We start from the raw sequence: 17,862 nt of genomic DNA on the forward strand, positions 1-17,862 counted from the left end.
GGAGTTTGCATGTTCTCTCTGGGTACTCCAGTTTCCTCCTACAGACCAAAGACATGCAGTTACTTTGGTTAGGTTAATTGGTCGCTCTAAATTGCCCATAGGTGTGAATATGAGTGTGAATAGTTGTCTGTCTCTCTGTGTTGGTCCTGCGACAGGCTGGTGACCTGTACAGGGTGTACCCTGTCTCTCACCCTATGACAGCTGAACGGGATGGGTGGAGGAGAATGGATGGATGAAACATTAAGAAAAAATACAAAACTCCAAACACTACAATAAACACACACTAAATAATAGAAACTGAAGGTCCAAAACTGATGGCGCTGGGTCACAGACCCAGGATGACCTCATAAATACAGGAGGGTTTCAGGGCTATAAACCTTAAAAGTGCAGCTAAAGCTATGTGACGCCCACTGACGCTTTTTACCTACATTTGGATACCAGGCTCATCTTCCAGCTTGATTCCTTCTGTGCCCCCCCCCCCCCCCCCCCCCCCAAAAAAAAAATGACTGAATGAATTAACATTCATTCATGAATTAACTGTGTCTTTAAGGCCTGAAACTTTTATGTATCTATCTCCTATAATTTATAAGAAGGCTGTAAATTGCTGGAAAAATAAAGTAAAATAAAAAGATCCAACTCCCATTTACTTCAAGTGTCTGTGACTTGGAAAATATTTGTAATATGAAGATAAAAATTTGCATGACTGCATTAAGCATACTAAAGTGATTATACAAAAAAAGAAAAAAGATGATATCAAAGGCACCGGGTGGGAACTATTCTCAAATTTGACTGATTTTATATGGAATGACCCAAAAAAACAAAGGAAAGCAGGAACTCCTCGAATCAAAAAAGCAGCTGGAAGCAGCCTGTGTCGTTATGTTTAGGTGATAAAGTTATTATTAACATTATCAGTGCTAATAATCGATTTGAGCATCAGCGTCAAAGCGCGCAGCTTAGATTTAGACTTGGAATAAGAGTTTGATGAACGCCAGCATCCGTGTTTGATTGGAGACAAAGATTTGAAGTTTGTTTCTTTTTCTGTCCTTTTATGGCTCACCTGTAGCTCACTGAGTGCCGAGCTCCGTCTAACAGCCCCGCAGACTTCACTAATGTGCTTTCATTTCCTCTCACCGGTACATTATTATCGGATTGTTGCCCCACACGTTCCATTATCCTCAATGACTGAGATGGACAGCGTGCATTGCAGAAATACCTGATCCCACTGGGAGATGCTCCTAAATGTGCACTCTGTGTTTTTCCTCTGTTTACTGTTTATGAAGGAAAGAACTAGAACAGCTAAAGTCATTATTAGTATGCAGCAGGTGCAAAGAGCACATTAGCTGGATGGGGTCAGCCATGGGGAGAGTACTGTTTTCCATTTTTGTGCTGCCATTTGTGTCCACTGGAAAGTTAGACCATACATTAGAGTGGGAAATCAAGGTTGTGCAGTGTGTGGCATACTGCCAACATATATGACATTGTACTTTATTAGTCTTTGCTCCGTCTCTTGCAATTATAACTATCACCAGGCTAAGACTTAGTCAGGGTCATTGTTTTATCAGGGAAAGAGTTCCAGATTCTGCAATCACATCCACAGAGGACGCACAACACACACTTCTCATTGTTTTACTATTTGGCTTCTTTCCACATCTAACCTTGTTCCCACCATTGTGTTGCAAGTTATCAGTGCTGATAGAGAAACCTGAGAGTCCAGGAGAGCATCCCTGAGAGAGAAGGACAGAGGGACTGAGGGAGGTGACTGAGTGAGGGAGTCTGGATGCCGGAGTGAGGGAGCGGCAGGAAAGGAAGGAAGACTGGGCGGGAGGGGCAGGGCTGTGGAGAGGACAAGGAGGGTGAGGAGTGGTGGCGAAGGTGGGAGTGGAGCAAAGCAGGAACGAGGGAATCAGATTTCCCAGCCGTAAGGCTGCAGGGAGGGGAGGAGAGAGGCTGGGCCAGATTCCCCTTCAGCCACTCCCAGTCTTTTAAGGAGCTGAGAGCTGAGCTGAGCTGGAGTCTCCTATCCACCTCCGAAAGCCTCACTTCACATCCCTACTGAGGGTTCTCCTTTTGGTGAGTCTCTTTATTTACTTCATTTCAATTTTCTGATGAGTCATGCTTGATTTTTTTAGCTGCAGCTAAAGAAATGTTTTCATGTTTCATATTTCTAATGCACTGAACACAATCCTCCCTCCCCCAGCTGCCCCTTAGATTTAGAGCTATTGGTCTGGCTGTGTTGTGTGCAGAGCTCTGGAAAAATATCACAAATTCCAAAATTGGAGCAATCATTGTGATGCATTCAGTAGACTTAAATTTAAACAACTGGTGACTTCTGTTGACCGGCTGTCATGAGTGGGTTGTTTGTTCTGAACTCGTCCCCCAGAGTCACATCCTTGTGTGTTTGTGTCTGCGTGTGGTCAGCATGCTCCCTGATGAAGTGGCCGTGTGTGAGTCAGAGCCCTCAAAATAAAACATAACGTGACCCAAGTGCAGCTTAAAAGTTTGGATTCTGAAAAAGGGTGTGTTAACTTTTCCACAGAGGAGGCTGAAAGGACCATGAAAATGTCTGCCGTGAAAGCTCGAAAGCACACATTAGTTAATCGAGCCAATAGGTGTGAAATGTAAGCGGTGCTTTCATGGTCACTGTGTTCCACTGTGCTCTCATAAACTAACCCGGAAAGGGGAGAGCTGTGAGAGAGAGGACAATGAAAGGAAAAGAAAGCAGGAATACTGACTCTGGGAAACCTTTTGATGCACATTTATCAGCGAGCAGCAGAGATAGCAGAAGAATATCAGCTTTCATTGACAAACAGTCAGTCTGCAGTGCATGTGTCTGCTTCTGTGTCAGTTTATCTGCTCTGACTGAGACTGTAAGCTGCAGATCAAATTTCTGTGTGTTCCCCTCTGGTGCTTTCACTCCATGTTTTTGGTGTGAGTTTTCCAGCTTTAAAGCTATCAGCTGCAGAAATTTCTGCCTTTTCTCGGCTATAATGGAACTAAATGGCATCGAAGTGTTCAAAGCATCAAATTAATACATTTGAAAAATTCAGCAGCAACGTCTATTTCCAATAATCATGACGTGGTTACTGAAAAAAAAAAAATTAATCCACACACCTTGTTGGGAGCAGTTTCATTGGGGAACTATTGTCTTTCTTCTGTCTGCATCCACCAGCCAAAAGAAGTGAGCAGTTAGCAAACATTACCCTCTCAGCTGACGGAAATGCCAAAAAGTGAGCATCTCATCATCAGTGGATGGGAATCTCCCTCCTGCACAGTGATACCGCGGGTGAGAGTGGTTTAGTAGAAAGAAAATAGTTCGGGGGGAACTGCCCCATTAAAATACTCCCTTAAAGCCATTAAAATCAGAACTATTTATTATATTATTGTATATATTATGATTATATACTGTAATTTAAATATCAGCAGAAATACAGACATATAGCTAACTATAGTTGCAAAATAGAGATTAATCTAATTCCAGCTGGCCAGGGGTTGATTGCATAAAATCTAAAACTTTATCGTTTCATTTATTATCAATTTTTTTGTTGTTTTTTGAAATAATGGAGCCATTTACTTCCATTATATTGAAGGAAAGGCAGACATCACTACAGCTGATATCTCCAAAACTGGGTAGCTCTGAGAACTGTTCCTTTATTACAGATGCATAAAGGGTAGAATAGAAAAAGAAAAATCCAAAGTTATCCATGTTAGTTTAGTGTGTTACCAGACCAGTATTACATTTTAGTGCTTATTAAACACTTATTAACACTCTATAAAGAATCTGAAGCTCACCAAAGTCTGCTGGATGGATGCATCCTCACAGTGATATCTGAGCCAAACCTCCATCTCACTACTTCCAGTTTATTCCAAATTATTTATATTGAGCCTCCTGTTTGTGACAGATGTTATTTCATTCTGTGACAAACAGAATATTAGAAGATAATCATCTTAGAGAGACTGAATTACAAGCACAAGGAGATAAATCAGAGAAAATATCAGACCTTATGCTGGAGAGTGTTTTTTGTCTGAGTCGGCACTCGAGCTGCAGCAGCCTTTCAGCTAATGAAAGAGTAAAGATGTGCTTGAATCATGGTTTGAAGCTGACTCATGTTTCTTAAAAAACACACACAAACACATATGAATTCAAAGTGCAGCCTCTTGAATTGTTACATATTGTTTTTATGGCTTTAATGTGCAGCTGGAGCTGCAGAGAGTCAGTATTTTGCTTCCAACACAAACCCCTCAGTTCAGTAACATTAATGATTTTTATCACCTTCAGAGGCTCAACGGTGTCATGATTTATTTATTTGCCTAACGAGCAAACGATCCCTGGTTTGATCCTGGGAAGAGGCACAAATCCCTTTGGGATGGCATCAGGAGAGCACACAGTGTAAAAATCTACCAAAATCAAACATGTAGAACCGCCTGCTGTGGTGACCCTTAATAATACCTGAATAAGGGGAGCAGCCAAACGTAGCCCATTCCCCTCATCCTTCCACATCAGTGTCTGGCTGTTTGACTTGATGCCTGGACTTCTCTGGATCAGCAGAGATGTGCCGAGCCTACTGAAAGAAGCTAAATAAATTTGTGTAATGAAATAAATCAGACCCAGAGAAAACCTTCTGAACAAGCAAAGGTAAATATTATGCTGTGATTATTTCCCAGTTATTTAGATGAAGCGATTCGCTGAACTTTTTTACAATATCTGTTTAGTTTGGATTCAGGCAGAAATATTTGGAAGCGCCCACTGACATCTGGTTCCTTTTAGAAACATATTTCCACTGGCATGTGTCGACGGTAGACATGGATCCCGAAGCTTCAAGTGAGTAAAAAATTATCCACTCACTCTGTGACGCTGTGACCTTTAAGTTGAGTGTTAAATTCTTTCCAGCTCTGATGGTGTAGCACCTGTATATTGTGACCTTTGTGCAGGCATGGAAGACGATCCACATGTTAAGGTGATGATGGCCGGGTCGATTCTAAGGAAAGTCAAGTCCCGCTCCTGGAAGAAGAATCGCCATTTTCGCCTTCTGGAGGACGGCTTGACGATCTGGTACAAATCCAAATGGGTCGGGAAAGGCCACGCCACCTGTGAGTGCAGACGCATGCATGAGATTTTGTTCATTCACAGGAACAAAACTGTAAATATCAAATCAAACAAGCCATTTTATATTGTAATAATGTGAATTCAGTAAGTTAAAGGTTAACGAGCTTACGGCATATGTAATTCAAGAAGTCTGAATGGGAACAAGACTCCTGCACCTCCAATGGGTTACTTCTTTAGGTCTTTAAAGATGATATGAGGACTTTCACCAGAGAGAATGAGGTTTGAATCCTATGCAAAGCCAAAAGTTTGGATTGACTTTCATTGCACAAGCATTTGCTCACTACCATGCTCGTCTGATGGGAAGAGCTTAGAAATGAGATGGAGGAGCTGCAAGTGAGCATATATACATACATACCCACATACCCACATACTGTCCCCCCATCTCTCCCAGTCATTTTTTCTGCTCCTTCATTACAAATTTAATTTATTCTAGCATTTCCTCTCGATATGCAGAGATGTTTTTAGGATGGATCTTTTATATTTGAGTTTGCTTCTTCTGGAGAAAACCAGGATAGCTGTTGCCCCCTGTTTTTTCACAAAGCTAAGCTAACCACACTGAAATTGTTAACCACATGTTGAGGGTTTAGTCATTAGACCCTCTTAAATGATGTCACCAGGTAAGTAGGGGTTTTCCAGTATAGAGTTTTTTTTTCCCCTGTAGGCATACTAATCACACATTATGCAAAGTCCCAGCACTCTGATTAACCAGCGAGCTATGTGTTTATGCTTGCAGGTAGAGGTTTTGCTGTTTGGGGCTGTTTACTTCCTCTAGTGATTATTTGTTTAAGCCTCCGGTCTCAGCTGGTAACCCTTAACAGAAAGTGAACTGTGGAACTCCCTCAGGCAAAAACACAGACCTGTGGAAAATGTGAATAAAAGTCTGTGAGAGAGCCTTGGAGCCTTTCACAGTATGATAGTAGAACAATCCTAAGCCTCACAGACTTAGCAGGGCTGCGTGAGTCTACAAATATGGACTGGGCATACTTGAACATGGTATTAGTCTTCTCATCTAACTGCCAGCAAGAAAGCAAATAGGCATATTACCCAAGGAGTTGCACTGTTGCTTTAAGAAGCTTACCTCAGTACAGTGGAGTCCTTTATGAACTGGTTACCGAGGGTAGATTACCAACAGAGCCAAGCAGGCTCTAGCAGGCGTTATCCATCCAAAGACCCTGAAATCTAGAACTTTACTCTGAAAGAACTGATGGCATCCATCGTATGATGGGGAGGTGTGCTGTAGGTGTGCTGTAGGTGTGCTGTAGGTGTGCTGTAGTGTTGGGGCCTCACCTCCTCAACGGAAGTTTGCTATAACGCACATGTTCTCAAGTTTTTTCTGGTTTGCCCCAATTTAGAAACCAGTAAAAAAAAAAATTTTTTTGCATCTGCATATTGTCCCAGTGGTCATCCACGACCTACAATCTGGCAACCACTGGTGTCAACCACAAGCTGCATTCCTGTTGTGGATGCTACTGCAGAGATACAGCGATAACTGGTGATTGTCTTTTTTTTAAAGTCTGACCCGCCCAGTCCAAGTTTGACCCATTCCAATATTCCTTTTTTTAAAGTAGTATAATTGACAGCATATAAAATCAGTTTGTAGGTTTTCTTGTTCATAATAAAACATCAGGGTTTCCGGCAGTGTTTCACAAGCCGGGCCGATGTGCAGGCACTCAGCTAATATTCGCTGAGTTGGAACAAGTCCTAAGAACTCTCAACGTGGTGAACGTCCGTCTACTTTAGTTATTGTTTGAAACAAAGGGACTGAGCTCGTTTTGGCTCAAGATCCCAGAAAACACCTTTGACCTCCATCCAGACGCATATGAAATGCATCAAAGTAAACCTCCAAACACTGAACTTCCTCCATATGATGACTGTGTTACAGTCTCAGTGACCGATTTGGAAGCTGTGCGTGAAGGCCATCAGTCTGAGGTCCTGCTAAACATCGCCGAGGAGTTCCCCGCTGAGCTCTGCTTCACCTTGGTGTTTCACGGCCGCCAAGGCACTCTGGACCTTGTGGCCGAGTCCCCAGAAGAGGCCCAGGCCTGGATCCAGGGGGTGCGCAAGCTGATTCACAAATCTCAAACAATGGATGAGAAGGAGAGGCTGGACCAGTATCCTTCAGCTGTGGTGTTTATTGTGGTGTTGGCTGATATCAGATACTAGCAGGCTACTCGGAGGTCTATCTAAACAAAGCTCAGAGTAGTCTGCTTCTAACCTTTTTTCTGAAATTAGCAGGATGTTTCTAAAGTTTAAAATTTTTATTCTGCTACACATCAGAGCTGGATTTTCCTCAGCGTGTTCTCAGGTGGGTCCGGGACTGGTTTCATAAAGCCGACAAAAACAAAGATGGGAAGATGAATTTCAAAGAAGTGAAGACGCTGCTGAAGATGATGAATGTAGACATGAATGAGGACCACGCGCTTCATCTCTTCACGGTAAGATTTTATTCTAAATCTTTTGGTTCCCTGAGTGACTGACTCAGAAAAGGGTTCAGAACTTTTCCCCAGCTTTTGTGGACGTGATGTGTTGATGGTAAATTAATTAGTAGATATTAATAAATTAGAGGGACAGCTCAGGTTGGGCAGTTTGGAGCCAAAGTTAGAGAGGTGAGGCTGAGATGGTTTGGACATGTGCAGAGGATGCTGAAGATGGAGCTGCCAGGCAGGAGGAAAAGAGGAAGACCTTAGAGGAGGTTCATGAAGGAGGACATGCAGAGGGCTGGTGTGACAGAGGAGGATGCTGGGATAACAGAGATAGATAACCAGCCCTTCATATGTCAGTTGCTCCGTTGCTAGTTGCTTAAATGTTAGAAAAGTTGAGAAAAGCTGAACTCCAGACCTGTCCTCTCATTGCTACAAATTGCTGAATTTCATTGACACGTCACAGCAGCTGAATCACTGTCAGTCTCTTCCTGTGTGGCCACCCTTTTAGGAGCAACGCCCTGTGAGACATTTAAGTTCATTTTTCAAAATATAAAAATGTAGTTTTGTATCTACAGCCGGAGATATCAGAGCATATTATTATGTTATACAAGACTATAAAGTTAGATTTACATGTTACAGTAATGGCATCCCAAAATCACTGGTCTTGGCTGCATTGATATGACAACCCAATTCTGGGGAGGCAGTCCAATTTCTGTGGACAGGAATATCTCCCCAGGGTTCATTTGAGCCACACATCTGGTTATCTTGACACAGCCAATAATAAAAAAAGAAAACTGTGCAATTTGCTGAACTTAAAAAAAACACAGCAATTCTACAAACACAAATTTGAATTTTAAAAGAAAGTAAAGTCTTAACAGTTTTTTAAAAAATATGCTTAAAGGCATACTTTCTTTTTTCTCCTCAGATGGCCGACAAGCCGGAGAGCGGCTCTTTGGAAATCGAGCAGTTTGTCCAGTTCTATAAGATGCTGACTCAAAGGGACGAAGTGTGGAAGGTGTTCCAGGACTACTCTGAAGATGGAGAGAAGTTGATGTTGGAGGAGCTGGAAAACTTCCTGCAGACGGAGCAGCACGAGGGAGAGCAGAGTTCCCAGCATGCCCAGGAGCTAATTGACCGCTATGAGCCGTCAGAGAATGGTAACGCGGGCGGGGGGGGGGGGGGGGGGGGGGGGGGGATCATAGTATGCTACAAATATAAAGAAAAATGATGAACAACAAGCTACAGCTGCAAGTGAGGACGATTACTAAAGGCCAGTAAAAGCAGCAGGGGCCTATCCCAGCTGTCAGAGGACGAGAGGCTGAGTACACCTGTACAGGTCACCACCCTGGCACAGGGCTTAAAATATTTATATTTGCAGTATAGATGTTGCACAATATTTATGCAAAGTTTCATCAAGATTGGTCCACTAGTCTAGGAGGAGACGTGGAACATACAAACATGCTACGATCATTATAGTATGATCCTAATAATCATAAGATCATAATGATTAAAGTAAAAAGAGATAAAAAGATTGAAATTTGTGTCATAACTTCTCCGCAGCCAAGAAGCAAGGCACCATGTCCTTAGATGGTTTCCAGATGTACCTGTGCTCCCAGGAGGGCTCCATATTCAAACCTGAGCATCAGGACCTTTACCAGGACATGAGCCGGCCGCTCAGCCACTACTTCATCTCCTCTTCACACAACACCTACCTGCTGGAGGACCAGCTGCGGGGCCAAAGCAGCTTGGAGGCCTACATCCAGTGAGGACACCCCGAATACACCACACATACAACTTTATACAGCTGTCACAAAGTGGCAATTTTGCTACACAGACCAAAATCATTTTTCTGTTTTTAATGTGGTTTATTGTGGCATTTTAACACGGGAGACTGTGAAGACTCACTTTTGAAGTGATTGGCCGTTTGTGTGTGTGTGTCTGCAGGGCTCTGAAAAGAGGCTGCCGTTGTGTAGAAATAGACTGCTGGGATGGCGGCGATGGGGAGCCGGTTGTGTATCACGGTCACACTTTGACCTCAAAAATCTTCTTTAAGGACGTCATTTCAACGCTTAAAGAATACGCCTTCAAGGTGAGCAGCTCATAAAGCACTGCTTCACCTCCACATACCTGTTTTACCCACTCAGCTCTACTGTTACTTTTAGTACTCTGTACACAAAACTCCCATCTGTCCATGATTTCCAGGGAAAGAAGAAACTATCCCTGCAAGATCAGGTTACTGTGCTCAGCTGATTATCCAGAACATCTGGGACTCTTTCTTTCTAACGAAGCCACTAAAGAACACTAATTAAATTCCACTACCCTCTAATGTGTTTAAGTAGGCCACACAAACCTCAAAGGGAGGTGTTTAAAAAAAAAAAAGTCAGGCAAATAAATCTGAAACAATCTGTGCTGACGAAGATGGAAAGAATGTGTTTCTGCAGATATAATTTATAGGACTGTGTGTGTGTGTGTGTGTGTGTGTGTGTGTGTGTGTGTGTGTGTGTGTGTGTGTGTGTGTGTGTGTGTGTGTGTGTGTGCCCAGAAAAGTGTAAAGCTCACATTCAGTAGTTGGTAACTTTCACTGACTCCTGCTGAGTGACACACATGGAAAAAAAAACAGGAATTTCTCATGTGTGTCTGCTTTATCCAACTCAAACTTTCCTTCACAGGAAGATGTGATGAAGAAACTGTTTTGGAGGAATGTGGAAATTTATGCTCAGCGCTGCAGTGATATTTACCACTTTAAATTGTTAAAAGACAGACAAAATAGTCATTTGTTCTTTGTAAGTGTGTTGTGCCCCGTGTGTTTGGTAGGCGTCTGAGTTCCCTGTCATCCTGTCACTTGAGAATCACTGTGGTGTGGAGCAGCAGGCGGTCATGGCCCAGTACCTGACTCAGATCCTGGGGGACATGCTGCAGACCACCCTGCTGGATGGACAGGTCCCTCAGCAGCTCCCTTCTCCACAGGTCAGAATCTCTTTGTTGATCAATGGGAATGCTTACCAATAAATAGTCATGCCAAACCCAAAGGTTATTCCCGGTAACCAGAGACATATGGGCATGGATACACTGTAACATAATGGGCTTCTGAAGAAGTAAAATGAGAACTAGCGGGCCAGAGTGGAAAAAGTGAGCACGTCCAGGAGTGCAGGATTTATTTCAGAAGCAACAAATATCGGATTCAAAGCTTGAGACTCCAGATCCAGGACCAGGAGCTGAACTGCTAATCTCGCAGGTTAACACAATCACTGTGAGCTTACACACGGTTATGGCTGTCTTCTGTTCTTCTCTGACTTTTATATTCTGCTTGCATTTTGCGTTTTTAAAGTAAAATTCTCAATTTGGGGGATTTTTTAAAAGCTTTGTTCAGTTGTCAGTTACACTTAGCCCGGAGGATTGAAATGTTTTCACTCTGACTGGAGGGAAAACCTGGCTGTCGTTAAACATTCAGAAACTTTTTAAAGATTAATGGTCATCCTGCGTCTCGTTATCCATCACACACACAAACTGAAAGCACTTGTATAACTTTTAAACTCTTTTCCATTAGTGCACTCAGGACGATCAATGCTAACTTAAAGTAATGGGCATGAGTAATCCCACTGAGGGTTCAGCCACTTAAAGAGTGGCACATTGGTGCATTTACCACAAAGTGCAAGAAGACAAAGCACCTTCATCAGAAGTCTGAATATGGAAGACCGAAATTTAGTCTTCAGTCATTTTGTCCTTCTGATCCTTCCCACATTCCAACACTCGGCAAATCAAGCCGGCATTCATGACTTTCTGTGTTACTGAATTAAATTAGGAGGATCAAATGTCCTCATTTCACTTTCAAATTAAAAGAAAAAGACAACAGATGAAGCGGATAAGTGGTCATGCTCCCAGATATCTCCATTACAGGAACTGAAGGGCAAGATTTTGCTGAAAGCTAAGAAGATCGGTGGTCTAGAAGAGTGCCTCGATGAAACCCTGACAGATGAAGGGAGCGATGAGGAAGAGATGGCCAACGGTGACGCTGAGATGGCCTCTACAGAAGATCCATCTGACAAGGTAGATGCATGCAGTAACTTCTTCAGCTCATGTCAGAGAGGGAGTGAAAGCAGAGAAAGGGAATCCCATAGATCGTAAAGCGAGCCAGGATTGAATGGTGCTTGATAGTAAAGGCAGGAAACCGGGCTGGACTCAGGAGACAGAGAGGCGAGTTAATGAAGGGAGAAACAGGAAACAGATATTTCAGGCAGATATGAGATGCACTAAAGTGAGACTCCGCCTCCGGTCTTCTTCTCGAAGTCTGCACTTTGAATCTCAGTGTGTTCGTTTTTACACAGAAGGTTCACCAACCACTGAAGCTGTTGGGCAGTGAGAGATTAGCTGGAAGATTTGTGGCTTAAATAAACTCGATAAGGAAGACACAAAATAAAGGAAATAATCATGTTAGCCAAATTTTATTAAAGCAGAGATATTCTGCTGATTTTCAGCTCTATATTTGTGTTTTCAGACTCATTTACCTCATATACTGCACCCCCTCGTTTGCTCCTTTCCCTTTAGGCCTGCTTTATTCTGATTGGCTGCCCCTCCTGAGGTGAACATTTTAGAAATATCCAGCTTCTCTGTGACACTGCAAAGAGCTCAGAGTGTAAAAAAGTCTTCAGCCTGAGCTTTGGACTCAGATTACTTGCACATATGTTGGCCTCATTATTTGATACTCTGTCCATGTTTAACATGAGCATCAGCCACTGGAACAGGAGATAGAAATGTTAGAAAATATATTTTGGAGGTACCCTGCAGACATTTTAGAGGAACGATAGTAAAGAAACTAAACCTAACTCAACCTGCCATATCTTAATAATTCATATTTAATTGAAGTGAAATAGGAAATTTTGGCTTTTTAGGTAACCGCTTCCTGGGAAACACAAATGGACATTAAATAATAGTTGATGTCCTTACTATATTGATTCAAATACTCGATATTGCCTGATTAATATAATACAGACATTACGGTTTGTTGGATTCACCCTGTGAGCACCATCATGGGTTAAAGTTCGGGTGTACTCAGCTGGGATTTTAGGAATGTTTAAAATGATTTTTAGAGGTTTGTTGACTGATCTGATATTTTTTGCTGCTTCTTTGCAGGAGTCCAAACAAAAATCCGACATGTCCCGGGAGCTGTCAGACCTGGTGACTTACTGCAAGAGCGTGCACTTCCACGGCTTCGAGCACGCTCGTTCTCACGCCAAATGCTACGAGATGTCCTCATTCTCTGAATCCAAGGCCAAGAGGCTTGCTAAGGAAGCAGGTACCGAGAACATGAAGGAGCAGGGTATCCCTCAGATAAGATTCTGATGTGTCATACATGTGTATTACATTATTTATAACTGTATCTGACATGTAGGTGCTGATGCTGCATGTCTTCTCTTCAAACCTTTCCTCAGGGACTGATTTTGTGCAGTACAACTCACGGCAGCTGAGCAGGACGTACCCCAGTGGCCTCAGGACGGACTCATCCAACTACAACCCGCAGGACATGTGGAACGTGGGCTGTCAGATCGGTGAGGAGAAGCTCGCCATGCGCTGGTCTAACAAAGCAGTCATAAAATCGCTGCCGGTGCAAAACCAGCGCAGCTAGAGATGAGTGACTCCTATAATCAGTATTGGTGCTGGTTTGATACAGACTAAAAGCACTTGATCTGATATGAAGGGTGTTCTGCGGGCAGTAACCTATGAATTGTGATGATGGTGAATCGGATGAGTTGCTACATCGTTGACCTTCTGGTGCTGAAGTTGTTGAATTCTTGGTTATTTTGAGTTCTTCGTTTCTTCTTGTGTTTTTAGTTCCACCTGCCTCGTCTTGAACCCTCTCTGTTATCTGTAACTGTCTTGTTTATTTCCTGTTTTACTTTGAAAGTTTTCTTTCATGTCCTGCATCAGTTTATGTCTTCCTCTGTGACGCTGTGCCCTGCCCTGATTGTCTTCACCTGTGTGTAATTAGGTTTGCCTGTGTCTGTATTTGGGGTGCAATCGAATAGTCTAGTGCTGCTAGAGCAGGGGTAGGGAACTCCAGGCCTCGAGAGCCGGTGTCCTGCAGGTTTTAGATGTGTCCCTGATCCAGCACACCTGAATCAAATGACTGAATTACCTCCTCAGTCTGCAGTCAAGTTCTCCAGAGTCCTGCTAATGACTTCTATATGTGATTCAGGTGTGCTGGATCAGGGACACATCTAAAACCTGCAGGACACCGGCTCTCGAGGCCTGGAGTTCCCTACCCCTGTGCTAGAGCCTATTCCAGCACTTAAGAATTATAATACTAAATGCTGGCAATGCAACAATGGACAATACTAATGCAAACTGAACCACAACAAACCTTAAATGCACCTTAATATAATTAATATTTACACAACCTGCACTACTTTTCAGTTACGTTGACTGTTTTTCTGAATAGTTTGTTGCTGTGAATCATAAAGGATGCTCTCCGTGTATCCTCTGCTAAAGAAACTAATAGAGGGAAGGATGGAAGCATCTTTCCTTAGGATTTGGAGAATTCAAACAGCTGTTATTATGGATGCAGATACTTCCAGGTCACTTCACTCAGTTAGAAACCTTCTAAGTAAAACTGACTGTTCGATTGCACCTGTGGTGCCCTTCTTTGCTCCCACGGGTTCTGTTGAACTTTTCCATTTGTTGAATATTCAGCCTCAAGTGTGCTGTATTTGGGTCCTGTCCACATTAATCCTGCCATTAATGCTGCTTGTTTGCAGGGCATGTTTTGAATGACTAACAAACTATAAATAAAGGAACGTCCCATGTTTACTTTGGCAGTGGTTTTAAGAGCCGGCTTGTTACAAAAAGTCTTCTCAACCCATTCAAAGTCTGCACATCTTTAATAAAAGTTCCCTGTAGACACGGAGAGGGAATGCTCAGGAGTGATGGGATGAGGAAACAAAGGTTCCCTGCAGAAACTGAAGGTTTACTGCCTGTTTTAAACATGAAAATAACAGACTGGATTGAAAGTTTCTTGCAGCCATGTTTGATATAGAGTTGGATATAGAACATCATCCATGCCGGCCGGAGAGGTTTGACAAGACGGATGCTTCCTGTCACACGTGCTCAGACTGATGGTGTCTGCTCAGGATGAAAGCCCATCTCCTGCTGTCTTTTTTACATTATCTTTGACAGCTTTGCAGACTCTGAGTCTGGGAAATGATGTTATACAGCCATCCAGTAAAATCCAAAAGTTAATTGGATTATTCCTCCTCTGTCTCTCTCCCAAAGTGGCTCTGAATTTCCAGACGGCCGGTCTGGAAATGGATCTGAACGACGGGCTGTTCGGGCAGAACGGCTGCTGCGGCTACGTCCTAAAGCCCGACTTCATGAGCGACGGAAACACTCAGTTCAATCCGGAAAAACCTGAAGAGTGGGAAGGCTACAAACCACTCCGCCTATCCATACAGGTACCGAGCTGCATAAAAATCCACTCATTTGACTGTGAGTGTGGAAATTTCAGATGTGAAATAAGATAAAGTACACTAAAACGGTTTGTGTGTTTGTCAGGTGATCAGTGGGCAACAGCTTCCAAAGGTGAACCAGAAAGAGGGCTCTATTGTAGACCCGCTGGTCCGAGTGGAGATCTACGGAGTACCACAGGACCAGGCCAGGGAGGAGACCGGTTACATTAACAACAATGGTGACTGAGTATTCAACACTTAGACCACTCACAGAAAAAAATTGGGTATAGAGTAAATTTCAGTTGGTTATATTCACTCCTTTCCTGCAGGTTTTAACCCAGTGTGGAATGAAACTCTAAATTTCACCATCCACACCCCTGAGCTGGCTCTGGTTCGCTTCGTGGTCGAGGACTATGACAAAGCATCAAGGAACGACTTCATTGGACAGTACACTCTGCCCTTCACGTGCATCCAAACAGGTGAGCAGAGCATACAGAGCACCAGCATCACCTGCTCGTCTGCGTTAGTGTGACCGATGCAGTCGCTGTTCTCACGATATATCGAACCCACCCTCATGACTAGAGGAGTATTTCTGCTGAAAAATGTCCCTCCTCTAACTCTGACATGTTCCCCGCATCTCTGCCTGCTGCTTCAACCCGTCCACCATAGCAACATCCACCGTTTTGCTCTGTGGGGATATTTTACTTATCACTCCCCAATTTTGCACGTAATGTGTTTGCAGGCAGTGATGAGCTCTGAGCCTAGATGGCAGACTCCAGCTGCATTTTGCTGCTGTAACAAATCAAACACGAGTCATCAAACTGCTGCGAGGAAGCTTGGAGTCATTTTTAAAATCAGGATCTTTCCTTTAATGCAGTCTTAAACATCTAGACTCTTTTATGTCTGCAACATTCCCCAAATTATGAACATTCCTTGTATGTATAATGACAATAAAATTCTATTCTATTCTGTCTTAAAATCATTCTCCTTGTATCGATATTCCCTTTAGATATATAGTTAGGGCTGGATCAGGTGACCCTGAATCTCCCCTTAGTTGTGTCTCATTGTTGCCCCTCTAGAGCAGGATCTGGTCCCCCGGGCTGGACTCAGGAGACAGAGATGCGAGTTAATGAAGGAAGAAACAGATATTTCATCACTGCCTGCAAACACGTTACGTGCAAAATGCCACAGACACTGCTGTCATAGGGGAACGTTGGGGTTTTGCCTCTAAAATATTGGAAGCTCTTTATCGAGCAATACAAGGTGAAATTCTTCTTCCTCATTCCAGGATATCGTCACATACATCTACTCTCTAAGGATGGAACGGCTATCCCGCCCTCGTCGCTCTTTGTTAACGTCAGCATTTCAGAGCTCACATGAAGAAGAATGCGATGATGTGGTCACGAGGACAACATGCACCACTGCTTCAATCTGCCAAAGCTAAATGAGACCGTCACACTGAACCTGAGTGAGCAAATCCTCTCAGAAACCAGAAACTGTTTTAATGAATTTCTGTAGCAGCAAAGTTGAGTTGATGCATCTCTTTTAAGATCAATCTATAATTTTTAACCAAGAAATAAAAAACTGGAGCGTGCAGTACTGTGTAAAAACTGGAAGAAGATTTATTCAGGTTTTTAAGTCTAAAATGTGCACGTTTACAGTTTCAGCCATTTAAAAAAGATTTTAACTGTAAGGATGTGAAAGTAAAACGAAAGATTGCTGCATGCAGAGAATTTTTAAAATATCTGAAAGTGTGGGAGAAAAAAAAGACCAAGTTCAATATTAAACATCCAGAAATATCCTCTCAGCTTTGCATCGTGTTGTGCGGTTCGGCTGCCAAGTATCTGCTTGAATGACTTTCTAATTATGGATGTTCTTCATGGCCATGCTGTGTATAATGTAAATATATGTTTATATGGAATTTGCTGAACGGTTAAACACCTGTAAATAAAATTCAATCATTCACAAACATGTGTGGCTCGTTCATTTATTTAACCCTGTTTCTAGAGTATCTGCACTCATGCAAACCCCGCACAGGGGCCATGGCCAACCAGCCAGCATACTCAAATCCAGGACCCTCTCACTGCGAGGCAGCAATCCCAACAACTCAGCATTTAACAGAAAACTTTAATAAGGCAACAGGTTGAAACTGATGCAAGCAACATGTTTCAGAAATACTGGGACAGATGCCACGAAAAAACACCTGGTGTAACATTTTGCAGCTATTTAGGTTAACAGGTAACAGGGTCACTCACATGACTGAGAACAACAACGTAGCCAGTCAGAGAGACGGAGTCTTTCTGAAGCAAAGATGAGGAGAGGTTCGTCACTGTGTAAAAACGTGATAATAAATTTATTTTCTATGATACACAATAAATTTAAAAGATTCCCAGAATCTGGAGAAATCTGAAAATCTATGTTGAACAGTTGTGATCTTCAGGCCCTCGAGCTGCACTGCATTAAAGCCAGATCTGATTCTATGATGAAATCAATGCAGAGGCTCAGGAAGTCTTCTGAACACCATCATCATCATCATCATCATCATCATCGCCGCTGCATCCACAAACTCAAGCTCTAAAACCATAAACGGCCACAATCCCACCTGAATTCATGTAAGATGGACTGAGGTGCTTTTAGAAATCATGGATGCTGCATTCACCAGGCTAAAGAGGAGCGAAACCAAACCGTTTGTTATCGGCACATATTTCAAAGCCAGTGATGTATGTAGGGGAGCATTAGTGCACACGGAAGGGGTAACACACATCTGTGAAGGCACCATTAAAGCAAAACGATATATATATATATATATATATATATATACAGGTTTGAGGCAAAAATAAATAAGTTAAACACCTGGTGGAACATTTTACAGTTATTTAGGTTAGCAGGTAACGGG

General features: G+C 42.8%; 1 protein-coding gene across 1 annotated transcript; it reads left to right on the plus strand.

Moving 5' to 3' along the window:
- The first annotated feature begins 1,917 nt into the window (after positions 1 to 1,917).
- Positions 1,918 to 16,943, plus strand: plcd4b (phospholipase C, delta 4b). The gene is made up of 16 exons (XM_030758411.1): positions 1,918 to 2,070; positions 4,766 to 4,819; positions 4,930 to 5,088; positions 6,987 to 7,215; positions 7,410 to 7,539; positions 8,453 to 8,684; positions 9,088 to 9,289; positions 9,472 to 9,616; positions 10,342 to 10,494; positions 11,425 to 11,574; positions 12,658 to 12,820; positions 12,957 to 13,073; positions 14,794 to 14,972; positions 15,073 to 15,205; positions 15,296 to 15,445; positions 16,255 to 16,943. Exons 2-16 carry the CDS (start codon positions 4,801 to 4,803, stop codon positions 16,344 to 16,346), a joined length of 2,253 nt encoding a protein of 750 aa, XP_030614271.1. The 5' UTR covers positions 1,918 to 2,070; positions 4,766 to 4,800; the 3' UTR covers positions 16,347 to 16,943.
- Positions 16,944 to 17,862: the final 919 nt, after the last annotated feature.

Source organism: Archocentrus centrarchus, chromosome 21, assembly GCF_007364275.1.
Source record: "Archocentrus centrarchus isolate MPI-CPG fArcCen1 chromosome 21, fArcCen1, whole genome shotgun sequence".
NCBI classification, from domain to species: Eukaryota; Metazoa; Chordata; class Actinopteri; order Cichliformes; family Cichlidae; genus Archocentrus; species Archocentrus centrarchus.